Source organism: Parasteatoda tepidariorum, chromosome 6 (genome assembly GCF_043381705.1).
Source record: "Parasteatoda tepidariorum isolate YZ-2023 chromosome 6, CAS_Ptep_4.0, whole genome shotgun sequence".
NCBI lineage: Eukaryota > Metazoa > Arthropoda > Arachnida > Araneae > Theridiidae > Parasteatoda > Parasteatoda tepidariorum.
The window spans coordinates 48,459,344-48,483,100 of NC_092209.1; the positions used below are offsets into that span (position 1 = coordinate 48,459,344).

The 23,757-nt window shown below is 28.0% G+C and overlaps 1 protein-coding gene across 4 annotated transcripts in view; it reads right to left on the reverse strand.

Moving 5' to 3' along the window:
* LOC107439507 (protein spaetzle 3) overlaps nucleotides 1-22,191 on the reverse strand; it is a 65,670-nt gene extending 43,479 nt beyond the window's left edge. For 2 of the 4 annotated variants that reach the window (XM_071182341.1, XM_071182340.1), the window contains exon 1: nucleotides 935-1,068. In XM_071182341.1, coding sequence (XP_071038442.1) covers nucleotides 935-985 — 51 coding nt within the window. In that variant the 5' untranslated portion in view covers nucleotides 986-1,068. Of the gene's footprint in view, nucleotides 1-934; nucleotides 1,069-21,858 lie in introns of those variants that run through there. The other 2 variants (XM_016052139.3, XM_016052137.3) reach the window with 2 other exon arrangements.
* Between the last annotated feature and the right edge of the window lie 1,566 nt (nucleotides 22,192-23,757).

Genomic DNA, 23,757 nt, shown 5'->3' on the forward strand with positions numbered 1-23,757 from the left:
TCATTCTAGAATTGGCTACTTTTTTTTTCGTTTCAAAAATTGTAATTTTTTCTCGCCAAAATTCTTTTTCTATTATAATCCTTAGTACTTTTTGGTTAGCCGGGAGCAAAGAAAATTCAGCTATATTTTATATGTTTGTGTTTTTTTTTTTGTTTCATTTAATTTTTTTGTGAACGTCGATTTTGTTCAGTGTTTAAAAAGTAAACAAAATAAAAATAATAAAAGGTTGGCGGAGGTCTACATTTTTTGGCGCCTTATCGCTTGCATCCGGCTAACCTATTTTCCCCCTTGTTTATTACTTATTATGTATATCACTTAATCAAATTCATTTCATATATATATAACCTAACATTATCTTTTTCCTGGGTGAAAATAGATTGCATTAGACATAATAAGGCTGCTTTAAATTCGTATTTACTCTTGCATCACAGTTACTTTTATAAGTAGAATTTAAAATATTTTCAAAAAGTTGAATTTTAATCCAATGCTTAGCGTAAGTTTAAAAAGTAACTTGCTTTTTTTTTTTAACAAAGATTCGAAAGGCAATTGAGAATGCATACTTTTAAAATAATTTAATTTAATCATAAGTGTTTTCTACTGTAGTAAGTATTTAAGGACATAAAATTTATACATGAAAAAATTTATAAGAAACTCTCATATTTTGTAAAATAAACTTTTGAAAGTGTCCTAAAATCTCGTAAAAATTCGTTAGCGAACACTCTTTTATTTTCATTTAAATCTAGGGTAGATATATTTTATTCCGTATGCTTCATATTACTTTTTTTATTAATACTGTATCAAATTATATTTTTTTCCATTAAATATTTAATCCAAATAGAATGAGAAAAATGCAAGCTATAAATATAAATAATATCAAAGATTCGCTTATCATAACATGAAATTCAATGAGAAGAAAAATAAAACATGAACTTACTAAAAAAGTCTTACTTTGATTACGGGTTACATAATAATTCCATAAAAACATTATTATGTCTTACTCAAATAAATTGTTAATTACATCAAAGCAAATACATTAACATCTCTAACCAGTGTTTAAAAATCCTTTTTACGCTGTTGTTAAAAACAATTTCATTTTTCCAATGTTGCCATTGCGTGATTCGTATTAAAAAGAAAACGATAATTTTGAATTCTATTTCGTTGTTTTTCTTCTTTTTCGTGACTCATTTATTGTAAAACAAATGAATCACAGTGTAAAATAATTTAATTCAGATACTTTTTGTAGCTAGTTTTTTTTTTCATGTTTATAATATGGGTTCTTTTTTAAAATAGAGAGAAAAAAAAACATTACATCGCCAGTTTACGACGTAAGATAACTTAAAAGAACCTTGTTACATTGTTCAGTTGTTTAACAACTAGTTTTATCCCGTGATTCTTTTCATGTATAACTTATTTCTGTAATTTGGTGTGGAAATCGTTCATAAATATCCAGGATTAACATCTCTCAGTTAAGCAGCGGTGATTCGAATGATTCTGACCGCGTAAAAAAACGAAACGTTTAATCTAATTGGAGACCTTTGTCTTTATTTTTTTTACTTACATTTGTTCGTTTGCGTCCTTTGAAAGCGGGCACATTTGAGCAGAGTTATTGACTGAGCGGCTTCTCTATCAGCTCGTTATTATTGTCCAAGATTATGGGAAAAAAGCCAACGTAGTGGCAACAATAAAAAAAAGCAGACGATCGTGAAATGAAGTAAAAGTAAAAGAAGAGCATTTGGAATTGCATTAAGTTTGACCTCCCAAGTGTCGGCGCAGTGCATTTTCTAATTATTTTAATTAACGATCGTAGAAAAAAATTCAAAACTACCGCAAAAATAACAAGCTACTTTCTACACGTCATATTTCGGTTTCATCTTTTGTATTTCTCTAACAGTGGAAAAATTAGCTTGCAAAACGATTCTTTTAGAGCTTGGCAATTATGAGCATAGTTTCTTTTTAATGATGGATAAGCTTTGCGAACTTTTTGGGAGGTAAACATATAAAACATATTTTACTATATTTTTGTGGATTATATTTCAATAGACTTGATACTGGAAAATGTTTCATTTTAATGTAGTGCTGTAACAATTGCTACTTCTTGAAAAGTAAAATGTGCTGCATCAGTGTACAAAGTGATCGGGATAAACTGAAAAATTTGTTTCTTTTGAGAAACAACTAAGCTTTTACTCATACTATATTTTTATATGGATACATGAAGAAGAGCATGGCTTAATTCTGTTCTAGGGAATTTGTGAAAATATTTTGACTTTGGCTCTATAGAATTGTGCACATATTCTTGATTCCATCATCATGTAACCATGTTTATAGCATTATTCATTAGAATTTCTTGTTTTGTTTACAGTCTCGTTTTTTTAAAAAAAAATTTTGTTTTATTATTTATTTACTTTCAAAATGCTTCGCATGCTTTCAATTGCTTTTTACGTTTGGAGAACTTTCAAGTAAATAAAACAACGATTTTTGATTTTCCGTTCTAAGTCTCTAGATCATTTTGAAGACACTAGATAAGAGATTTGGCATTGGCTCCATAGAACTGCACACATATTCTTGGTTTAATCCTCATGGGACCCATATTAATACTGGTATTTTTATAAAAAGTTTTTTTCTTGCTTGCAGTTCTATTTTGCACATACTTTTAAATTGTTCCACAAGTTCTCAATTCGATTTTACTCTGGAGAATGTTCATGTAATTAAAGCAACGATGTTTGATTTTTCATTCTTAGTCTCTCGATCACTTTGAAGATGGTCTTGGAGACATTTTAGTATTGGTTCCATTGAATTGTACGCATATTCTTGAATTCATCATCATGGAATCATGTTTAGAGTATTATTCTACAAGAATTTTTTTGCTTGTAGTTTCATTTTTTTGTTTACTTACTATCAGAATATTCCACAAATTCTCAATAGGATTTTACTCTAAGGAATTTTCATGTAAATGAAGAAACTTTTTTTTGATTTTTTAGTTTAAGTCTCTCTATCATTTTCGAATTGTGACAAGAAGGCGAGCTATGTTTGTTTCGTCAATGTTTGCATCCATACAATAACTTAATGTCGCAAAATATTTACGTTCTTGGTAGAGCATTATTTAATAAAATATTGTACTTTAAAAATCATAAAAGCAGGTGATATAAAATTGATTACTTTCAGATATTTTCTAATTCAAAACTGTGTCACAATAATATCATCATATTATACACAATACTGTATTACCACAATACATTATTACATGCACAATATTATGATAATGCTAATAATACCTATTATTACAGTTAATCGTGCATCATTATTATCAATAAAAATTTTGTGATTTCTTACGACCCCCTAAAACGAAATAATATCAAAAATACTTTATATAAAAACTAGATAAAGTTAGAGTTCCTATATATAACTTTAGTTAGAAATAAAAACAACTATATCTAATATAGGAATAGTTGAAAAAAAAAGATATGATACATCCTCATTTTAAAAGATGAAATGGCAAATAATCCATTTGATGATCAGTTCAAATGGACTAAAATCCATATTAACTTTGCACTAGTTGTAAACATAGCCTGTATCTGACAGCAACAGGCAAAGCTGCTATAAAAGCAGGCAATTGTAGAACCAAGATCTTTAAAAGATCGTGTAAAGTTCGTGTTAAAGAAGTTCAGAAGAATTGATAGAGTTAGTTTAAAGTAAGTACTGATTTTTTTAAAAATTATTTTATTGTCTTGTTATGTCATTCAAAAGTCATTCGTGAAGCATATCTGATTAGTACATTCTTGAAAAGGTAAACACCTAATTATGATTATATGATAAATATGAATGAATTATAATAAAAAAAGAATAGTAATTATGGTAATCCAAACACGCTTTTAAATTTACATTAGTATGTGGCACCATAGCACCGTTTATGTTCAAAATTTCTGCAGCTACTTTAGAAAGGATCAAAGATAAATTTAAATTTCTTACTTCGTAACTAAGTTTTTATTCCTATACAAAAAAACTATTATAAATAAATACCTAATGTATAACTATTTATTCTACTCTACAACAACCTAACTTAAAACAACCTAACAAAATAAATCTATATAAATCTTAGCTAATTATTTAACCCTACTTAAATTATTACTTTAAATTACCTAAGCAAAATGAATAATAACCATGGTGTTGGTAACTAGATAGAGAAATATCAGAGTTTATAGTACCACATAAGAAAAAAAAATTATGTATATAGAATATTTTTTTAACATTCAAAAGCATGCATATTTTATCTAAAAGGAATTACTGAAAAAACTTTTTTTTCTTAGGGATTACAAAACTGGTACATTCTGTTTATTAGTTCGTTATATCGACTTCTTTAGGAGGACGTAAGAGTTATATAATAGGTAGGGTGGCTCATATTTGCATATATCTTCTTATAAATGTGTCACTTTCATTGATTGTTGATATCTCTAGGCCAGTGGTCGGCAAACTTATTGGCCAAAGAGCCAAATATGAACATTACAACAATTTTTAAAAAATTTAGGAGCCAAATCTGCTTGTTTAGTAAACTTTTGTTACACTAAATAAGTAATACACTAAATAAAACTATTTCATACTTAATAAATATGTATTAATGCGAACAATGTGCTTGCATCTCCTTGGGAAGTTTGAGTAAGTCAGGTTTGTATATTGTTGTTTTTAATTTTAGGCATGATTCCAAGTTCTCATCAATAAGACAACTTCTCAGTTTACTCTTGACAATGTTCTTGTTGAAAAAGATTGTTCGCATATATATGTAGAACCGAAAAGGGAAAGAACAGCAAACGCGAGTGCTGGTCTGCAACTGCTGGTCTGTGATGCCAATTTGTACCCCCACTACTTTAGAAAAAGTATACGTGCATATGCTTGTGGTACCTTTATATCACACCGGAGTACGCCGAAAACATACGAACAGTTTCAGCCGGTAGCTTGTACATGGTTTGCGTTTACGTTTACGAAAACTAATAAAATTAAACTCGATGTTCGTTACGTATTTTTACAACAATATAAAATTTTAATCACCTATCTATCTTTTAACTTAAACAAAAAATAATACATGTTCTCGATTTATAGAAGAATTTTAATTTATCAAAATAAGATGCAATTTTTTTCTTACCAAGTTTTTTTTAAATGAAGATATTATGGCACCTTCCGTGGATATTTGTGCCAGAGCCGCACTTAAGGAGACAAAGAGCCACCTGCGGCTCTGGAGCCGCACTTTGCCGACCACTGCTCTAGGCTATTAAACCAAAAATTTAAATAAGAGTAGTAGTCAGTCTTGATCATCTATCCTATGTCTTACTATGTGAGTTTATGATATGATAATTTAAAAATAATTATAAAAATATTTGTTGTTTATACATACCGTTGGAAGGAATTATTTGTTGTTTATACATATCGTTAGAAGGAATTATTTGCTGTTCATACATATCGTTAAAAGGAATTATTTGTTGTTTATACATATCGTTAGAAGGAATTATTTGTTGTTTATACATATCGTTAGAAGGAATTATTTGTTGTTAATACATATAACTAGAAGGAATTATTTGTTGTTTATACATATCGTTATTAGGAATTATTTGTTGTTTTTGCATATCGTTAGAAGGAATTATTTGTTGTTAATACATATAACTATACTAAACTGCAATGTTTCTTGACAATGGAGAAATATGCTGAGGGCAAACGAAGAAAATAGTTCCCGGCGCGATGTCTGTATTTCGAGGTAAATTACGCATTTCACAATAGAAATATGATAAGTTATCTTAACCCACACATATATAGCGTTAATTTGTTATAATTTTCTTAAAATTTTATATATTTTCAAATTTACGAGCGGCGCATCGCGGAATGGTATCTTTATTTAGTTATATTTCTTCTATATAACGACTGAACTTATTTCTCCTTCTTCCTCCGCCAGCCGTGACGTCATTGTCAAGAAACTTTGCATTCTAGTATAGAAGGAATTATTTGTTGTTTATACATATCGTTAGAAGGAATTATTTGTAGTTTATACGTATCGTTAGAAGGAAATACTTGGCTTCCATAGTTCGGCATTTGATAGAGGGATATTCATATTCTGTGGTTTTTTTTTAAAGTAAGTAAGGCATACATGATATGGCACAAACAAACTTTAGTTATAAATATCGTAGAAATATAGAATAATCGGAATATTGAATACAACAAAACAAGGAATGCAATAAAACATGAATGAATGCGCTAAATACGCTAAAAATTAATAAAGTTGTGTTTCGAAAACTTTAAAAAAAACAAATTTTCATTCTTTGCTTATATTATAATTACAAAAAAGAAAAGGAGGAAAAAAGAAAGAAAAATAAACAATAAGAAGAATGAGAATTCATGAAAATTTAAAGATTGTTATCATTGTAAGAAAAGGAATTCATAATATATCTAAAAATAATATCACTTGAAGAATAAGTGATTAAAATTACCTAAAATTGATAATGATCTTTACAGAAAGTCCTTAAAAAACAATTTCTCTTCTTTTCCCTATTACATTTAATATGGGAAAATGGAAATTGATAACGCAAAGGTGAAATATCTACAAATCAATTGAACGTTCTTTAATATTTTATTAAAATAACGTTAAATAGAGTTTCCTAGAAAATTAGCTAGAATATTGAGGAGGCAGAACAGTATTGTTTACTTATATGAAATTAATCACGTAAGCGAAGGGAGATAGCAAAACACCGAAACGATTATCCAATAACAAATCTAGACGAACGCGGTGTTTTATTTTTAACGTGTTGAAAAGCATTGAGGGGGTACTGCTAAATAAAACAGAATAACTTCCTGTCAAATTTGCTTAGAACAAATGAAAAGTATAGTTATAACTAATGTTCCGGGGGGTAAGAAAAGAGAAAGAAATTTTTGCCTGTTTAGCGGTCTCTTTGTGGGTAATTACAATGCGGTTTAAGTCTGTAGCTATATTTCCCCCTCTCTAAGAACAGCCCTTCATCTTTTGTTGAGTTTTAAAGCCAAAATTCGTGTTCTGAGGGCAGGACCGGCTCGTGCATAGACTGTCCCATGTATAATTGGTACAGGAAGAGGGTTTGTTTTGTTGCCGTCAATTTGACGACAAGAAGCCAAGCTCAGAGTTCACTTGACGCCAAATTAAATTTGAAATTGCTTGAAACTTCTTCTTCAAACAATGAAGGATCGATCTTTTTTTCAATCATAGTTAAAAAGAACAAAATTTCGCCAATTTGTTTTTCATTCGGGAATGGTGCGGCTCAGAAAGTACCACATCAAGTGATGTGATGTTGTAACATCAAATTTTTTTAACAGGAAATAGTACAAAAATTCGTAATATCTTTGCTGCTTGAATGTATAAGTATTTACAAAATATATTTTCTTTGAATTAGATCTAAGTACTTTTTAAGAAAATTTGCAAAAATTTCAGAAGATAATTTATGAGAACATTAAACTGATCTTTCAGAAAGCAGTTGTGAGTATTATTTAGAAAATAAATGCTATAGATTAAGTCATTTTAGATAATATTATATATTTCAGACTAATTTAAAGAGCTTTATTTATTACATTATTAATAAGTCAATTTTTTAAATTCATACATGACTTATCCAAATTACAGTAGAAAATATTTTTTTTGTATGAATAAAACTAACATGATTAAACACAAATAATTTCATAAAAATGGGCAGACTTAGGTTTCGGTTTCACAAACAAAAAGTAACCGTATTGCCATAACCATGGTTCAAAATTGTAGATTTTTAACTTCCCTCACCCTTTTATAATAGACTATTGCATGATTTTTTTAACTGAAACTATTTCAGCAAATCAGAAAATTTATATTCAAAAACAATTACAAAACTCGCTTACACGGAAAACATTATTTTTTATTATCAATTTTATTAAAGGCTGATTAATTTTTGAATTGTAAAGTACTCGCGTTTTAAAGTGTGACTAATTAAATGACAAAATGCAAAATTTGAGCATATTTAAATGAATAGTTTCGGAATAATAAAACTAGAAAAAAGTTATATTTTTTCTGATTTTCTGATTACAAAAAAATCAAATCAGAAAATTTATATTCAAAAACAATTACAAAACTCGTTTAATTTTATTAAAGGCTGATTAATTTTGGAATTGTAAAGTATTCGCGCTTTAAAGTGTGACTAATTAAATGACGAAATGCGAAATTTGAGGATAGTTAAATGAATATTTTCTGAGTAATAAAACTGCAAAAAAGTCATATTTTTAAATTTTCATTTCTCAAGGACTATTTGATCGATTTTTCAAAGCTATAGTAAAATACTCCAAAAGCAGAGTTGGGTTTTTGACGTGAAAAGCTGATTTTTGACATGACGCATCAAAAACCGGACGAAAAGGGTCATAAACTGCCTGAAACCAAAGGCAAATTTCGTTTTTTGGCATTGGAGACATTTTATTACATACTAAGTCATGCACTAAACTTACATTATATACTTGCATTATATACTTCTGTAATTATAATTTCAATTATATATCACACATAAAAAAAGGTTGCCAAAATTATTGTAACTATCAGTTGGTTTTCCTAATTGTAATCTCAATACTTTAAGGCCCATATTATAACTATTTGGTTTATATTACAGGTAATAACCATGAATTGTTAATTATAGTCAATCTAAGTATTGATTTTAATTCTTTTATGCTACAATTTAGGCAGATTTTTTAGATTAAGTAAAATGAAAGTGGTCACCAATAATTGTCAGAGGTAGTTGGACCATGGGTTAAAGTCCCTTTGCTGTCAGGCTAAAGGATTCTTTTTTCCGCTACATGCAACGCAAATGCGGGTTAGTTCTATCAAAAAGTCCTCCGCGAAAGCAAATTTCTCCCAATACTTTACCCAGGAGCTCCCTTATTTTCTGGATAGGGTTCAAATACAAGGCTACAGAGTTAAACACTGCTAGTCGTAAACCCAAAATGGGGTCTACTGTTCACCGATGGTCATAAAACAAAAATTATCTTAATAAATGTGCATGGTTAGACTAACCATCTAAATATTTATCAGTAGGTAGATAATAAGTACAATGGTTCCAGCATAATGGTAAATACGATTTCTCCTCCCTAAGATCTCTTAGTTTTTATTAAAAACAACTATTTTCATGAATAGGATGAAATTGACAAAATTTATTTAAAAATGATGATATAAATATTATTTATTCAGTTAAATTCGCTTTTCAGTTTTGTATTCTTTGCTAATTGCATGGTAATAAGAACTATAATTTGTTTTCAAAACCAGAATTTTTAGTAAACCGGAAAAATTTCAGAATGATATAATACAGAATGAATATATATGAATAGAAATGAATGGTTTAAATACCATATATTATAGTTTTATTAATCTGAATTAAAGCTTTTTTTTTTTTCAACAGAAATGTCACGCAGTTCAGAAATTTTGCCAAAATTTTTTTCTCCTTGAAAGTCTTCTTGACATCCTTAGTTTGTTAACATTAAAATTATCGATGAAACGTACATAATTCGTACTTTCTTGTAGAAGGAATTCGCCTGAACTGACTGACGGGCAAGATGGCAATTTGCGTAATGAACAGTAAATAATGTGAGTAACTGCAAAACAATAGAGATGATTCAACGAAAGTGTAGGTCTAATGATTAAACATTTCCAGTGGTAAAAGGCAAATACTGTCCCATTTACTGCTATCAGGTTAAAACATCACGTTATACACTGTTAGAAAAATGATTAAATAGTAATTTATTAATTTGTTATTTGACCACATTCAACCAACACAATCAAGCAACCATAAAAAAAAGATGATATTCAAAGCATTAAGTGCGAGAGAAAAAAGCGCATAATGATAGTTCTTTTTTCTGATACTGTAAAACAACCAAAATTCTATCCGCACCAACTACGCCCACCTTATAAAGCTATTCCTTGCCACTGGGTTCATATTGCAGCTGAGAGGGCTAATCGGTCAATCTCAGGACTGGCTGAAAAGGGGTTCGAATCTCAGCGGTACTAATACAATATTTCTCTCATACCTTAAATACCTGAAGAGTTTCCAGTGTGCTGCACTCTTCAATCGGTGACCCTGGACTATTAGAATACGAAACTAACATTCACGCATGAATGTCACAGCACCCACAGAGATCCAATGTCCGTTTAAATTTAATTTTTACTATGTTAGTTGTATATGGTTACGAAAACTGCACAGTTTTGTATTCACAGCTTTTAAACCGTACGAGTCGTAAACGGTTTCAAAACAGTAAAGTTAAAAAAATGTTCCTAACCATAAACTTTATGGTTAATATTACGGATGGGTAGACTGCGGCCGGTTATTTTACCGTATATTAAGAATAAAAATTCTGACAGTGTAGAAAACCGTAATAAAAAGAAAAGTTAAAAAAAATAATTATTAATTTCTGTTGTTAAAAAATTTCAAAAGTTCTATTATAAATGAAGAATAAACTTGCTTGGGAGATTGCCAAGTGACAAAGAAGAATATTGTTAATAAATCGACAGATTATTTTATATATTTATGGCAGTTACTTTTACTAATTATTGCACTATAAATTTATTACAGAAATTGAAGCTATAATTTACAAGCTATAAACGCAAAATATTTATCATTTATCTTAAATTTCTAAAATAGTTTACAGCTTTTGTTAGTTTTGATAAAATTTGATCTCAACTACCATGTATTAAATTAATTTTAAAATAAATTAAGTGAAAATTATGTCTTAACTATTATGTTTTAAGTATTATTTCAAAGCAAGATGCAAATGAATCTTATTTCCTAAAAACATTTAAAAAGCTAAATTTTATGAAAATTCAATAAGATTCGTCTTTTAGAGTCTTGTACTCAACCCCATTTATATATATACAATATTTGTTTTGTACTTTTTTTACTGTTAATTTCAATTGATCAATTTTTATGTACAATAACAATCTATTAAATGTCAGAAAATTTTTATTTAACTTGCTTTTTTTTTTAAAAAATGCAATAGGAAAAATTGCGTCAATGTTTCAGTTAAAGGAGTAAAGAATATAAAAATAAAAGTAATAAAAAACACTTTTATACAAGCATTCCTAAAATACACGTTTTAAAGTTAAAACATGTTTTTATGATTTAATAAAGTTGCATGTCAAGTCACGTCAAAAAATGCAAAAATTTGAGATCTTAACTTTTCTGCACGCCAAAAGCTGCAATTAAAAAACTTCAAGTTTCTTTTTAAAAAACATAAAATTGTAATTTATAAATTTTACTATGTATTAGTGAAACTTTGTTGTATGTTGAACTATAATAGGACAACCACAGCAAGGTTTCAGAGTAAACCATATTATGCGCTCAAGTAACATAAGGAGTAACATAACCTCTCCAGCATTACCATGCTTACCAAATCTTATCAACTATTATAAAATTATATTTTATTGTTAAATTTACCAAAATCATTATGGTGCTACGGTAAAAATTACAAACCTTATTGGTGTTCTCGTAGAGCCATAAATACGGTAAATTTTACCATATTCTGTCAGTTTTGACCATACTTTTTTTTTCTCAGTAAATAAATAGATAAAATTTTCCAAGTGATGAAAATAAAACAAATGTTATGAATAAATAATTCTAAAAATAGTACATTTTTAAAAAAAAATATTTCTTTGTTTCAAATTTAAACTTTTGTATTTTAGTGATGCTGGAATGCTTGACATTGTGCTCTCATTATTTTCCAATAACTGATGGTTGTTTTTCTGTTATCTTTATTTTTCGCTATGAAACAGAAATTTTACAGATAAATATTTTCATCCCATTTTAATATAGCTTATTTCATAGTTATTCATGACGAAATTAACTTCGTCAACTTATATTTACTTTTCGTAATTTTAAATTACTCTCTAAATTAAAAAAAATATATACCTAATGGTTAATGCTAATCTCTAAATTAAACCACTGTCACGGCTGTTTAGGGTCCTAACCTTAACCTTTTGTTTGGCTGCACGAAACTGTACTAATTAAAATTTTAAGAAACAGAGTTAAAAGTTGACTTACTATACGGTCACTTTCATTTATGAACGTAACATGGGTTAAACATTTAAAATTATTGCAGTTTTAAGTGCTTTTTCGTGAATTTTTTTCACTTTCTTTTCTTTAAATAATGAATATTTATCCATTTTTATAGAAAATTGCATTTTTTTCAAGTAAAATTACTTCCCATTTATTTCGTCTAATTGTGTTAGGCATTTTATATTTCTTAAATCTCAATATTTTTAAGTATAGTTAAGGATGTTTCAAATCCGAATAATAGTTTATTGTTTTAATAATTAGCGTATTAACATGTTGTCCTGACGCAAAGCTATAATAATCGTATATTTTCTAAACAAAAAGATATTTAATTAAAAGAAAGAGCCTTTCAAGTGAAAAAAAAAACAATGTTGAATGAGGGAAGTCACAGGGGTTGGTGATCAGAGCAAGTAAACTCTTAGCAACTTAAAAAAAAAAAGATCTATTATTGACAAAGAAACCAATTTGTTTTAGAGAAGTAGATTTTGAATAAATTTAAAATTAATTAACTCTCTTTGTAAACTAAAAAGAGAAGAAGGACACGAAAACCTCTGGAGTTTGTTTAGCGACAACCCGAATCTAATCTTTGTTCTAATTATGAATGGAAGTAATTTTTGCCAGAAATAAGACTTGGCAGAAGCGCTGTAGGTTTGTAAGCGTTCAAATCACTTTTTTTTCGAATATAGAAGGACATTTTATGTAGATAATCATGCTACAGCATAAGTTAGAAAAGTTACTAATGCTCGAAATAGAGGCACGATGGCTCAGGAGATAAAGCGATCGCCTTCAATTGAGGTGAACCGGGCTCGAATCCCAATGATCTCTGGTAGATACGAATTCCGCATTCGGCTTGTACCGACAGCAGGGCTGACGTGAAATATCCTAAGTGGTAGACGGATTTCCTTAGAGTACCTTTGCCATCAGGCTAACCGTGGGAGGTTTTCGTGGTGTTCCTCTCCATGTAAAGCAAATGCGGGTTAAATCCTTCGAAAATTCCTCCACGAAGGGAAAATTTCTCCCAATACTTGATCCAGGAGTTCCCTTGTCTTCTGGATTGGTTCAAAATTGCAAGGCTACGGATTTGAACATTGGTAGCCGTAAACCCAAATTTGGGTTGGCTGTTCAGCGCCGGTTATAAAATATAAAATAAAATATAATGCTTAAATTTTTTCTTTATGTATAATTTTAAAAGTAAATTTAGTTTGTTCCCTTATAAAATAAATAAAACAATTTTCTTTTTCTATATGTTGATATGGTTGAAAAATATGTATACTAAATAACAGCAGTTCCAAAAGACATTGAAGGAAGAAGAATGATTCAGACTGGCGATATAGTTGTGAGGTTGTTGCGCATACTTTCGAATTTTACAAATAGGTAAAAAGGAACAATTTATATAAATATTATAGATAAAAGAGTATGTCTAAATAGAGAATTTAAAGAACGTATCAGGATAAAATATTCAGAAGTATTAGGATAAAATATTTGAAAATTATTTGATTGAAACTAATCCACAACTGCGCTCCTTTGAAAATGAAAATCACCATTAGTCCGATGGAAACCTGTGATTAATTTATCCATGGTTGTTACTTCATCGCTGTACACATGCAAGAGCAAAATGCTATGAATTGAGATAATTATCTACTATTTGAAGATATAGTCACACTGAAATTTAAAAAATGGCACAGGAAGTTGTTCCCCAAAAGCGCGAAAAATAACTTTATAGTTTTTATGATGAGTAATTTTACAATGGAATTTAAAATCTTTTGTGAAACTCATTTTAAACATTCGTAAAAAATTCAAGAAAATCATCTTAATAGTGGTTAAAGAGATATTAGCATAATGAAATAGTATTAGAATGCTTAAAAAATTACATTAGGAAAAATTTTGGAACAATAAAGTAAATATTAAAAGGAAGAAGTTAAGTCAAATAATAAATTCTGCAGCTATATGATTAGAGCGTGATTTAATTAACGAATTATTTAAAGCTGCAAAAGTATTTTAAAGTAGAATTTGGAAAACTATTAACACAAAGTAATGGCATATGTTATTTTATAACTGAGGGCCTTGTTGGAAGAAAGTCACAAAATATTCACGTCGAGAAAATGCTAAATCTAAACTTCATATTTTAGCATTATGCATCTTTATCTAATCAGAAATAACAGAAAACACTTGAATTCTGATACTATTTTTAAGAAGAAAAGAAAAATTAGGCTTATCAAGACATTTAAAAACGTGGCTTACCGATTTCTCGCAATAAATCTTTCATTTTTTCTTTTATTCACCTACGTCAACAAGTTACATATTGTTTTATAGTACATGCACACACTTTTTTCCCCGAAAATTTCAATTTGGTTACTACATTTTTTAATTTTTTAAAACTGTTTTTCGAAGGCTTCGTCGTAATATGAAATGAAGCTTTTTGTGAATAATATGCTATTTTTATAACTTTTGTGGGTTTGCAATTGTTACTCATGATTGTTAGGCCAAGCTCAACTTATCTAAAGCCAGCGCTGTCTACACTTATTTTAAAAGCGGTGCAAAACGTCTTAATTTAGAAAAGCCACAGTTTCGCGAAAAAGAAAAGCGTTTGTGATCTTACTTTTTAATGTTTAAAAACTTACTCCAATGCTGCAATACCTGGTATCATAAAAAATTTTTAAAAACTGAGAACAAAGCCGTGATTTTGATAATTTTCTTCTAGGTGGAAAAATGTCGCCAAATTGGCGGCTTTCAAAAAAGTTTAATAACTTTTAAAATATTTTAGTTATTTGTCAGTTCTAAAGCCAAGATGATTCTTCACGCAAGATTATATCTATAGTATAAAATCATCGCATTCAATGTAAGGCCCTTCAAATGTAAAGTCCTTAAATTGTGGCTTTTTTTTTTATTTTCCTTAGCGAGAAAGATTCGAAAAACAGCGTTAATGAAACATTAGCACAATAAACATGCAGTTTACAGCTCTCTCAGAACCAAACCTTCAATTGCTTGCTTATTTATCTACGTAAGCAAATTATTTAAAATGAATGAGTCAATCCTTTCAGGCTATGCTTTACTTTGTTACAGGATGTTCCACCGTTCCATTATGACCACATGATATGAAAAAATCACTAAGAATGCGGACTTAAAATGTTTATTAGCTTTATACGCATGCGGACTTATTTATAAAAACTGTATAGTTATAGAAAGATGCGGAATAAGTTTAAACGGTGATAGACATGCGGTTACTTGATCACAATGCGGATCATAAGAAACCACATCCACACCTAAAGTAGTGGGTGATGTGCTGTATCACTCACTTGTTTAAATAGGATTAGGATAATAGATCTTTGACGAATGAACTAGTGGGTAATTTGCCTCACCTTCTGCGGTTTTATTACTTTTTATTTCTATGTTTTAATGTCTTTTTTACCGATCGCTCAAAAATCCCATCAAGGCTTCTCGATTATTTTTCGGGATAACTATAAATGGTGGAAAAAAAAACTATTAAAATTGCCGTACTGTGTGGTCATATCACTTTTGGTAAAAAAGAACAATAACATAATTCTAGTTATAAAAACCAAAATATGGTGTATTTAAGTTATTCCTTTGATAGTTTTTCCGTTAATATGGTAACGTTTTACCGGAAATCTGGTTTTCAAAATTATAGTTCCTATTATTACACATTTAGTAAAATATACAAAGATGAAAAGTAAATTAAGCCGAATAAATAGTTTTAGAAGGGGTACTAACTAGAAGGGATATTAGCTAAGGGTAAATAATTAGAAGGTATACTAACTAAAGATATTTATGATTAAATGCTGAATAAAATGTATAATCACGCACTTAATTCACGAAGATAAAATGAAAAAATAATCCCTGAATTTTATAATCACTTAATCCCTTAATTTAATAATAGTTAAAATCAAATAACAGTGACTAATAATTCAACGAGAAGTAAATATTAATGGTTATAATTAAAGCCAAATAAAAGTGACAAATAATTCAACGAGAAGAAAAAATTGTGTTAATACAGCTATAATTAAAATCAAATGACAGAAAATAATAATTCAACGAGAAGAAAATATTAATGGTTAATACCGTTATAATTAAAATCAAATAACATGAATAATAATTCAAAGAGAAAAAAATATTAATGGTTAATACCATTATAATTAAAACCAAACAGTGACTAGTAGGGTGACCTGGGGTAATTCCTGATCAAAAAATGCAAACATCTATTTTGTGAAAAAAATATTCAAGATAGAATTTTAATATTTACTGGAAGTTTGAGAGTTTATGAGAGGAATCCTATGCTACCTTCTTTTGTTTGAAAATCCAATTAGAATTTAAAGGATTTTAAATTTTTAGTGATCAGAAATTACCCCTTCTCTTGATCATTTATGGGGTAATTCCTGATCACTTCTGGGGTAATTACTGATCACCAGTTTTTATTGTAAAGGAGCTGTTTAAAAATTATTATACAATGGTAATTAAAAAATAAGACATCAAGATCAAACAAATAAACCAAAAATATATGTTTAAGCAGCTAAAAAAACGATTTATTTAAAAGCAATAATAAAGATTAACACTTTAAATTTTCCAAAAATCTTTGCATCATGCCATACATTTTAGGCAATCAGCCAACTCATTCTCATGTTCTGCTGGAATATATGAAAGAGTTCCCACATGGGTTACTTTTGGTGGACTTTTTAACTTCATTAAGTGAAAGTGTAAAATTAAGTTAGGTGTGTTAACAGCTCTGACAGCAGCTCTCACACTGAAATTTTCATTTTCAATCATTATAAGAAATTCACTGATTTTGCTTTCTAAAAGCTTAGTATCCTTTTTAGGCTTATAATTTCTCACCATATTTATATTAAGTTAATTTATAAACTTAATTATTCTAACAATGTACACACATAAATTTAATATCGAAGCAAGGTAAGACAAACCAGAAATGGTGCAAATCAGAGCACATTTGTCTTGTATAGAGTTAAAAACAAATTTTGTGATTACAGTTATAATATATTTTATAGTTGTTCCACTTAATAAGTATGAACTGTTATTTAAGAAAAGACAACTAGCTATTTATTAGGTATTTTTTTATGCTATTTATAAGAAGAAAGGACAATGATCAATAATTACCCCATCTGTAGGGGGCAACATTTGATATAGTTTCCTATAATCAATAACAATGTTTACAGTAGATGTGAAACAATTAAACAAAAGCTTACACTATTTTTATATCAAAGAAAAATAAAATAACTCAAAATATTTATTATTAAAAGAAGGAGAGGGATCTTTGCAGAAATGTGCACATTTTGAAACCCATCTTTGAAATGGAAAATACAGAAAGCAGTTTAAAAGATACTTATTTTGTTAGATTAAACAAGAAACTATTATTAAGTAAATGTAGTTATACTTTAGTAAAGTATACAAGCATTCTTGTCCATGTCTCAAATTTAAAAAAAAAAATTTCTTTTAAAACTAAAACTTAGGTGATCATTATTTACCCCAGAAACAGAGTGATCGTGAATTACCCCGGGTCACCCTAATTCAACGAGAAGAAAAAACTAATTGTTTATACCGTTAAGTTTGGAGAAAAAAATTTGTGGTAATGCTGGTAAATAAACAAATGAATTATTGATTTTGTAGTGATGACAGCCAAATATTTTCGGATCTTCTTTCCTAAATCAAGGTCTCTATCAAACACAATTTTTGGCGAATATTAATGCGCCGACAACGATGAGAAATGGTTTTTGATCATTATCTTTTAATGTTACATAAACATACATACCCAATATTTTGGAACTTTTCTTTGAACAGCGAAATTTGTACCACTTTCCAAATATTTTGTTAAAAACTTGTGATTCAAAAGAAATAGTTGTCAGGTTTGCGAAAGGAAACAAGTGATATAAGCTACATTTATTTCTTACTGTCTAACTTTAGCATTAAAAAGTTTCGTTTCGTATTTAAATATGATTTGACTGGTTCTTCTTAACCAGTCAAATCATTTTCAATTTTTTTTTAATGTTTGGGGAATTTTATATCAATAACAATAAACTGAAGCAAGTATCATAATATGATAGTTTCAATAATAAATTTCAATACAATCAGTACTCTCTCTTTCTTTTGATCAAATAATTTTTTAACAATAATTACTTTTTACGTTTATGCAGAACACTTAGTTTTTTTTTGCAAATGAAAAAGTCATTGTAGAGTCAATATTAAATTATTTATTTAAAAATGTCTATCCATTATATTATTTATTAATAGATTATTATTTACTGTTAAATTATAATTCAATATAAGTACGAAATTAAAAGTATTTAAACATAAAAATTCTTCAAATTTTTTTTTGTATCTTTTTTAGCATTATATTATAAATCATAAATTTCTGTGAAACAATTTTTTGCTCCTTTTACAAAAATGTAGTTTTCGTAAGACGTACAATATTAATATATTTCAAAGCAATTACTTTTATCTTCTAAAAATCTTAAAACTTTAAGTTTTCTTTTTTGCTACCTTGTTTTTTATTAAAAAAATTATTGAAAATATCGGGAAAAAAAAGTTTTTTTCTTCTCATTTTTGGTGCAAAACGATCAGTTGATCATGACTATCAAGAGTTAAAGCTTAACGAAATATTTTAAGAATAATATTTTTTAAAAATTGTAAAGCGTTTGATGGGTTTGAAAATAAATCCTTAATATCTTTTGAGGAGTTCTTCAAAGTTCTCTTTTTATGAGACTAAAGCAAATTTAAACATTCATTCTAATTTATATGCAAAAATTTAAGATAAGAGTTGAGATCTATTTTTAATGCATAATATATGTTTGCTAAATTCATTTAAGGGGTTTTTTCAAGGGCATTTTTTAGAAAACGCTCTTTCATGAAACAGCATACTTTGTAAAATTCATTTAATCATCCTATTCAAAAGGTTAACACAAAATATAAAATTATTTACACTATTAAGCCAGGGCAGTTTAAAAGCTAATTTAAAGTGACTGGGATATTTTATATACCCTACGAACATTTAATTTTTACTTTCACTATTATTATTTATTCATTCTTACCTCTCAAAGTGAATTACATTCTTTCATTATCAAATTCTAGAACTCTTGTAACGTTTAAGTTAATAAAGTTTTAAGCTAACAAAGTTAATAGTTTTTTCATTCAAATTATTTCCACATGGCACTTATTTTTTGATTTNGGATATATTTTAATAAATTTTATTAAAATATATATATATCATAATAATCGTTTTAGCAAGAAAAAGTTATTTAAATAAAAATAAATTATAAGCAAATCGAAAAAAGTAAAAATAACAAACGTTATTAATATACCCTAATTGAATGAGTAACTAATTTAATATAATAAGAATGGTGGTATTAATTTTTAAAAAATTGGTACACGTTTTCAGAATATCAAACATAACTTTCCTCGAACTACATACATTTACATTCAACAAATTTTGAAAAAAACAATCTAACAAAATTGGCTAATTAAGACAGTATTTTTTGTTGGTTATTAAAATAATCACATTTTTCTAAATAAAAAAGTATTATCTATCTTATAAGAACGTTTAATCCAATCATTTTACGTCATCTAAATGAATAATCCCAAGAAACAGAAGCAGAAATAAGCACTTAATGTTTTAAAAACTTCATTTGCCTCAAAATATTGATGATAATAACAAAAGTCGATAGGTTTCGATCTCTCAAAAATAGGCGCCCATTATCACGACTCGCCAGACGTGAATGAGGAAACAACTAAATCACTTTTGTTTCCTTATTCACGTCAACCAAGTCTTGAGAATGGGTGCCTATTTTTGAACTTTTTTTTCAAATTCTAAAGTATTATCCAGTATATGTTATATTACATGTAACATTCACCAAAATTTAAATAATTAAAACTAAGAAATATCCCCGTTTCAAGTTGTTGTTCATTACTGAAATGTTATTATTATTCTTTAGAATTTTGCTAGCACTTTATTATTTTACTAGCATAGTAATTTTAAGTATGTTTGCGTTTATATAAGGTATAAATAAATTGTACTTAATATTATTTTTTATTTATTTCTATGACATATCTTACTCGTAATTTTATATTGAATTTATTTATTAGTAAAAATTTAACTATAAATTCACTCGAAACATTTAAAATAACAGTAATTAAAAGCTAGAAAAATCTGTGTTATAAATTATTGGCCGTAATTTAATTAAATGTTATATTTTAACTATTATTCTGAAACATTTAATTCAAAATCTAACAGCTTACTTTTTATTTTCATTTACGCATGTCTTTAACCTAAATTATCTGTACTGCTGTTTATATTTAAAAAAAAATTATTAGAAGAATAAAAGAAAATTCCACTAAATGAATTTTAGTTATACTTTCGATTAGTTTTGTTTGCTACATATAAAACATTACAGCAGAGTGTGCTCTTATGTAAATACTCTGAGGTAATTTCTTACTTTTGACAGTGAAAGTGTGACATTGAAAACCACGTGATTATTAACCATTGTTGATGCTCACGTGATTCGTATTTTCTCACGGTTGTGCTACTTATACAGCAATCAGGTATTAAGCAGTTTAAAGTAAATAAAATATTCTCAACTATCATACTTCTTTTTAATAAAAGCAACAAAAAAAAACTAAAATGCGATGAAAACTGTCATTGAACTAATGAGGCAATACTAAGTAATAAATACTTTATGAACGAGAGTTCACTTTTACATTCAGAAACTGAATTATAATAAAAAATTCGTGTTTTTTTTATTAGCAATTATAATGTAGCATCAAATAATAAAATAAATAAAAATATATATATATATTTGTTATTTTACTACAAATATTACCCCTTTGACACAAATGGGACACCGGTATCCCTTCTATATATATCTTTTCTGGGGCTCTATTTACGAACAAAAATATATTTAACTATTTTTTAATTATGTAAACTAACTAATTTGACTAATAATTACAAAAAAGCCTGTTAGATTATCGGAATTGTATCAGTACTAAAATATAAAATCCACGAAAAAAGTTCAAATTTTTTTTATTTTCATTCATATTCAAAAATTTATCAATATTATTGTATATTAAATAAATTTCAATGATGACTAACTGTTAATCTTAGATCTAAATAACTACAAATAAGTTCAATTTTGAAAAATTATCTCTTGGAAGTGAGCTGTGTTTGGACGATTTTAACTTTTTAACACAGGAAAAGACCGCATTTCGTAAATAGAAATTATTAAAATGCTTAAAATAAAATTTTTCACTTATTTGACCTAAATTAATACTAAATAACGTAACAAGCATGAAAAATATGTTTTACAAGAATTCTGCTTAATAGAGTTAATGTAAGGAAATCCTTTCTCTCGCTTTTAAACCTAAAAATTTGATTTTAGAGAATTGAGTTTTGATTAAAGAGAATTTAATGAAATATTATTAATTATACATGGTTTTTAATTTTTTTCTCTCTCTGTCTGTCTTACAATTTCCTGAACTGAACACACATATGATTGTTGTCTCCTTAATCAAAGCGATTGCAATCCACTCTATTTTTAAAAAAAAAATTTTTTTTTAAACTTAGGAACTTAATCAGGGGACAAAAATTGGAAAAGTTGCTTCGATTTACGATAAACAACTTCGCCTAAGTTTAATTCGTATATAGAAACAAAATAATGAATGACTATATATTTTCAATGTTATCAAGCTAACGAAAACAAAAAATTGTTTTATAAATATGTTCATTTAAATAGAGGACATAAAATACTATGATAGAATAGAAATTTACGAACGAATAAATTTGGCTTACCTGTAAGGCGATCATGCTTTTTTGTTGATATGCGTTAGCCCGGTATTGCACTTAACGTTTGCACTTTCTCCCTTTCTCCCACAAACTCTCTCTCTCTCACTCCCTCTTAAAACACCAAGTTCAATCTGAGTGTGCTAAAAGCTCATGCGGCAGGTTACTCAGCAGGTGCACACCATAAGCAACAACACCAAAAGAACAAAACAATAAAAAAAATGAAGAAAAATGTATAAAAATAAATTAGCAACATCTCTTAACTCTCAAGGGCTCATTTCATCGTCTGCTAGTTCTTTATTTTACCGGTAGGAGGAGAATATGGAGAATCGTCTGCGTATTGATTCGTTGAATTTTTATTGTTTTTTTTCTTTATTTTTTGATTTTTACTGGACTTACCATTCACTAGAGGGAGTACGAGGCGGGACTTTTAGCTCTTTTCAAGGTGGGCTAGCAGGGGTGGCGTGGGAAAAAAAAGTGGACGAACTTTTCTGCCGCATTTTCATTTTTTCTACCTTGAATACTATTTGTTTATTTTTTTCGTTATTTCCTTTTTTTTACTGCTCGTGATCGTCTGCTGGAGTGTGCGATCAAATTGTGCGGTTAATGTGAAGTGGGGGAGGGCAGGAAGTTCGGTCGGTCAGTGCGGTTTAAGCCCCGCCTAGGATACGAGTTAAAACAAGATGGGGTTTTCCCACTTTTTTTTTAAAGTTTAGGACGGATGAATGAATGATTAGAATTTATTTTTTCTTCTCCCAATCAGGTAAAAGAGTTAAAAAAGTTTAAATGATTTTTTTTTATTACGATTATTAAATCTCGTGAAATGCTTTTATAGATCTTTTTTGAAGCTTTAACGAAATTTAGAAAAGTTTCGATGAAAAGTTATAATTGAGTTATTATCATTATTTTTAATACGTGTTTTTTCTTCAAAAAAAAAAAGGCGCCTAATTCTGTACGAGATTGCCCCTTATTTTAAATTTAAACGTAAAAATTTTCGAAATTTAGGGGGTAATGTTCCGGTTTTCTTAGGAATAACGAACGAAATATAAAAATTATAGAAATTCTTTAGCAAAAACACCGATAGCCAATTTTCTAAACAAAGACTATTTAGAAGATTATTGTAACTAGTGGATAATTATTAAAATATAATTTAATTAAAGCATCGTTTAGTTAAAATACACAAATCTAGGCGATAAATATAGTGATATGAATAACTGAAATTCAGAAAGAATTCAGAAAGATTTAACTCTCAACATGTATTAAGTAAAATAACATGGGGAATATATAAATTTAAGCTACTTTATTTCTCTATATTGTAAAATCATAAATAACGTTTCCTACGTTTTGAGTGTTCATTCCATTCCAGTATATTTTATTTTAGCTGTCCAAACATTATGCAACTTAGAAATTTGAAATGATGCAGTGATGCACTGTAAAAAATAAATGTAAATTCTGCAGGAAAATAAACATATTTTTCGCAAGAAAAAAAAAAGAAAAAAAAACATTTTTTTTTAACTGTTATCCACGAATTGTAAAAAATCATGTTTTACGTATTTTCTCTGTATGTTTGACGGTTTAAAGCTGTTTCGTTGACTGTATTTCCTGTTTTTTTACCCTATTCAAAAAAGGATTGAAATCGTAAGTTCAAAATATAGTTTGTGCAATTCAGTTTTGCTTACCGTACGATCACTTTACCTTTATTTTAAATAATTTAACGATTATTTTCTATACTTGCTCTTACTTTTCAGCAATTATTTATGTCTTTTTCAAGAAATTATTTTATGGTTTTTACTTGTCAGCAATTATTTTATAGTCCTTACTTTTTTTTCTTCCTTTTTATGGGATTTTTCTCACTTTTATTTATGGTTTAAATTATGATTATTTATCCATTGATGTTGTAAAGTTTAT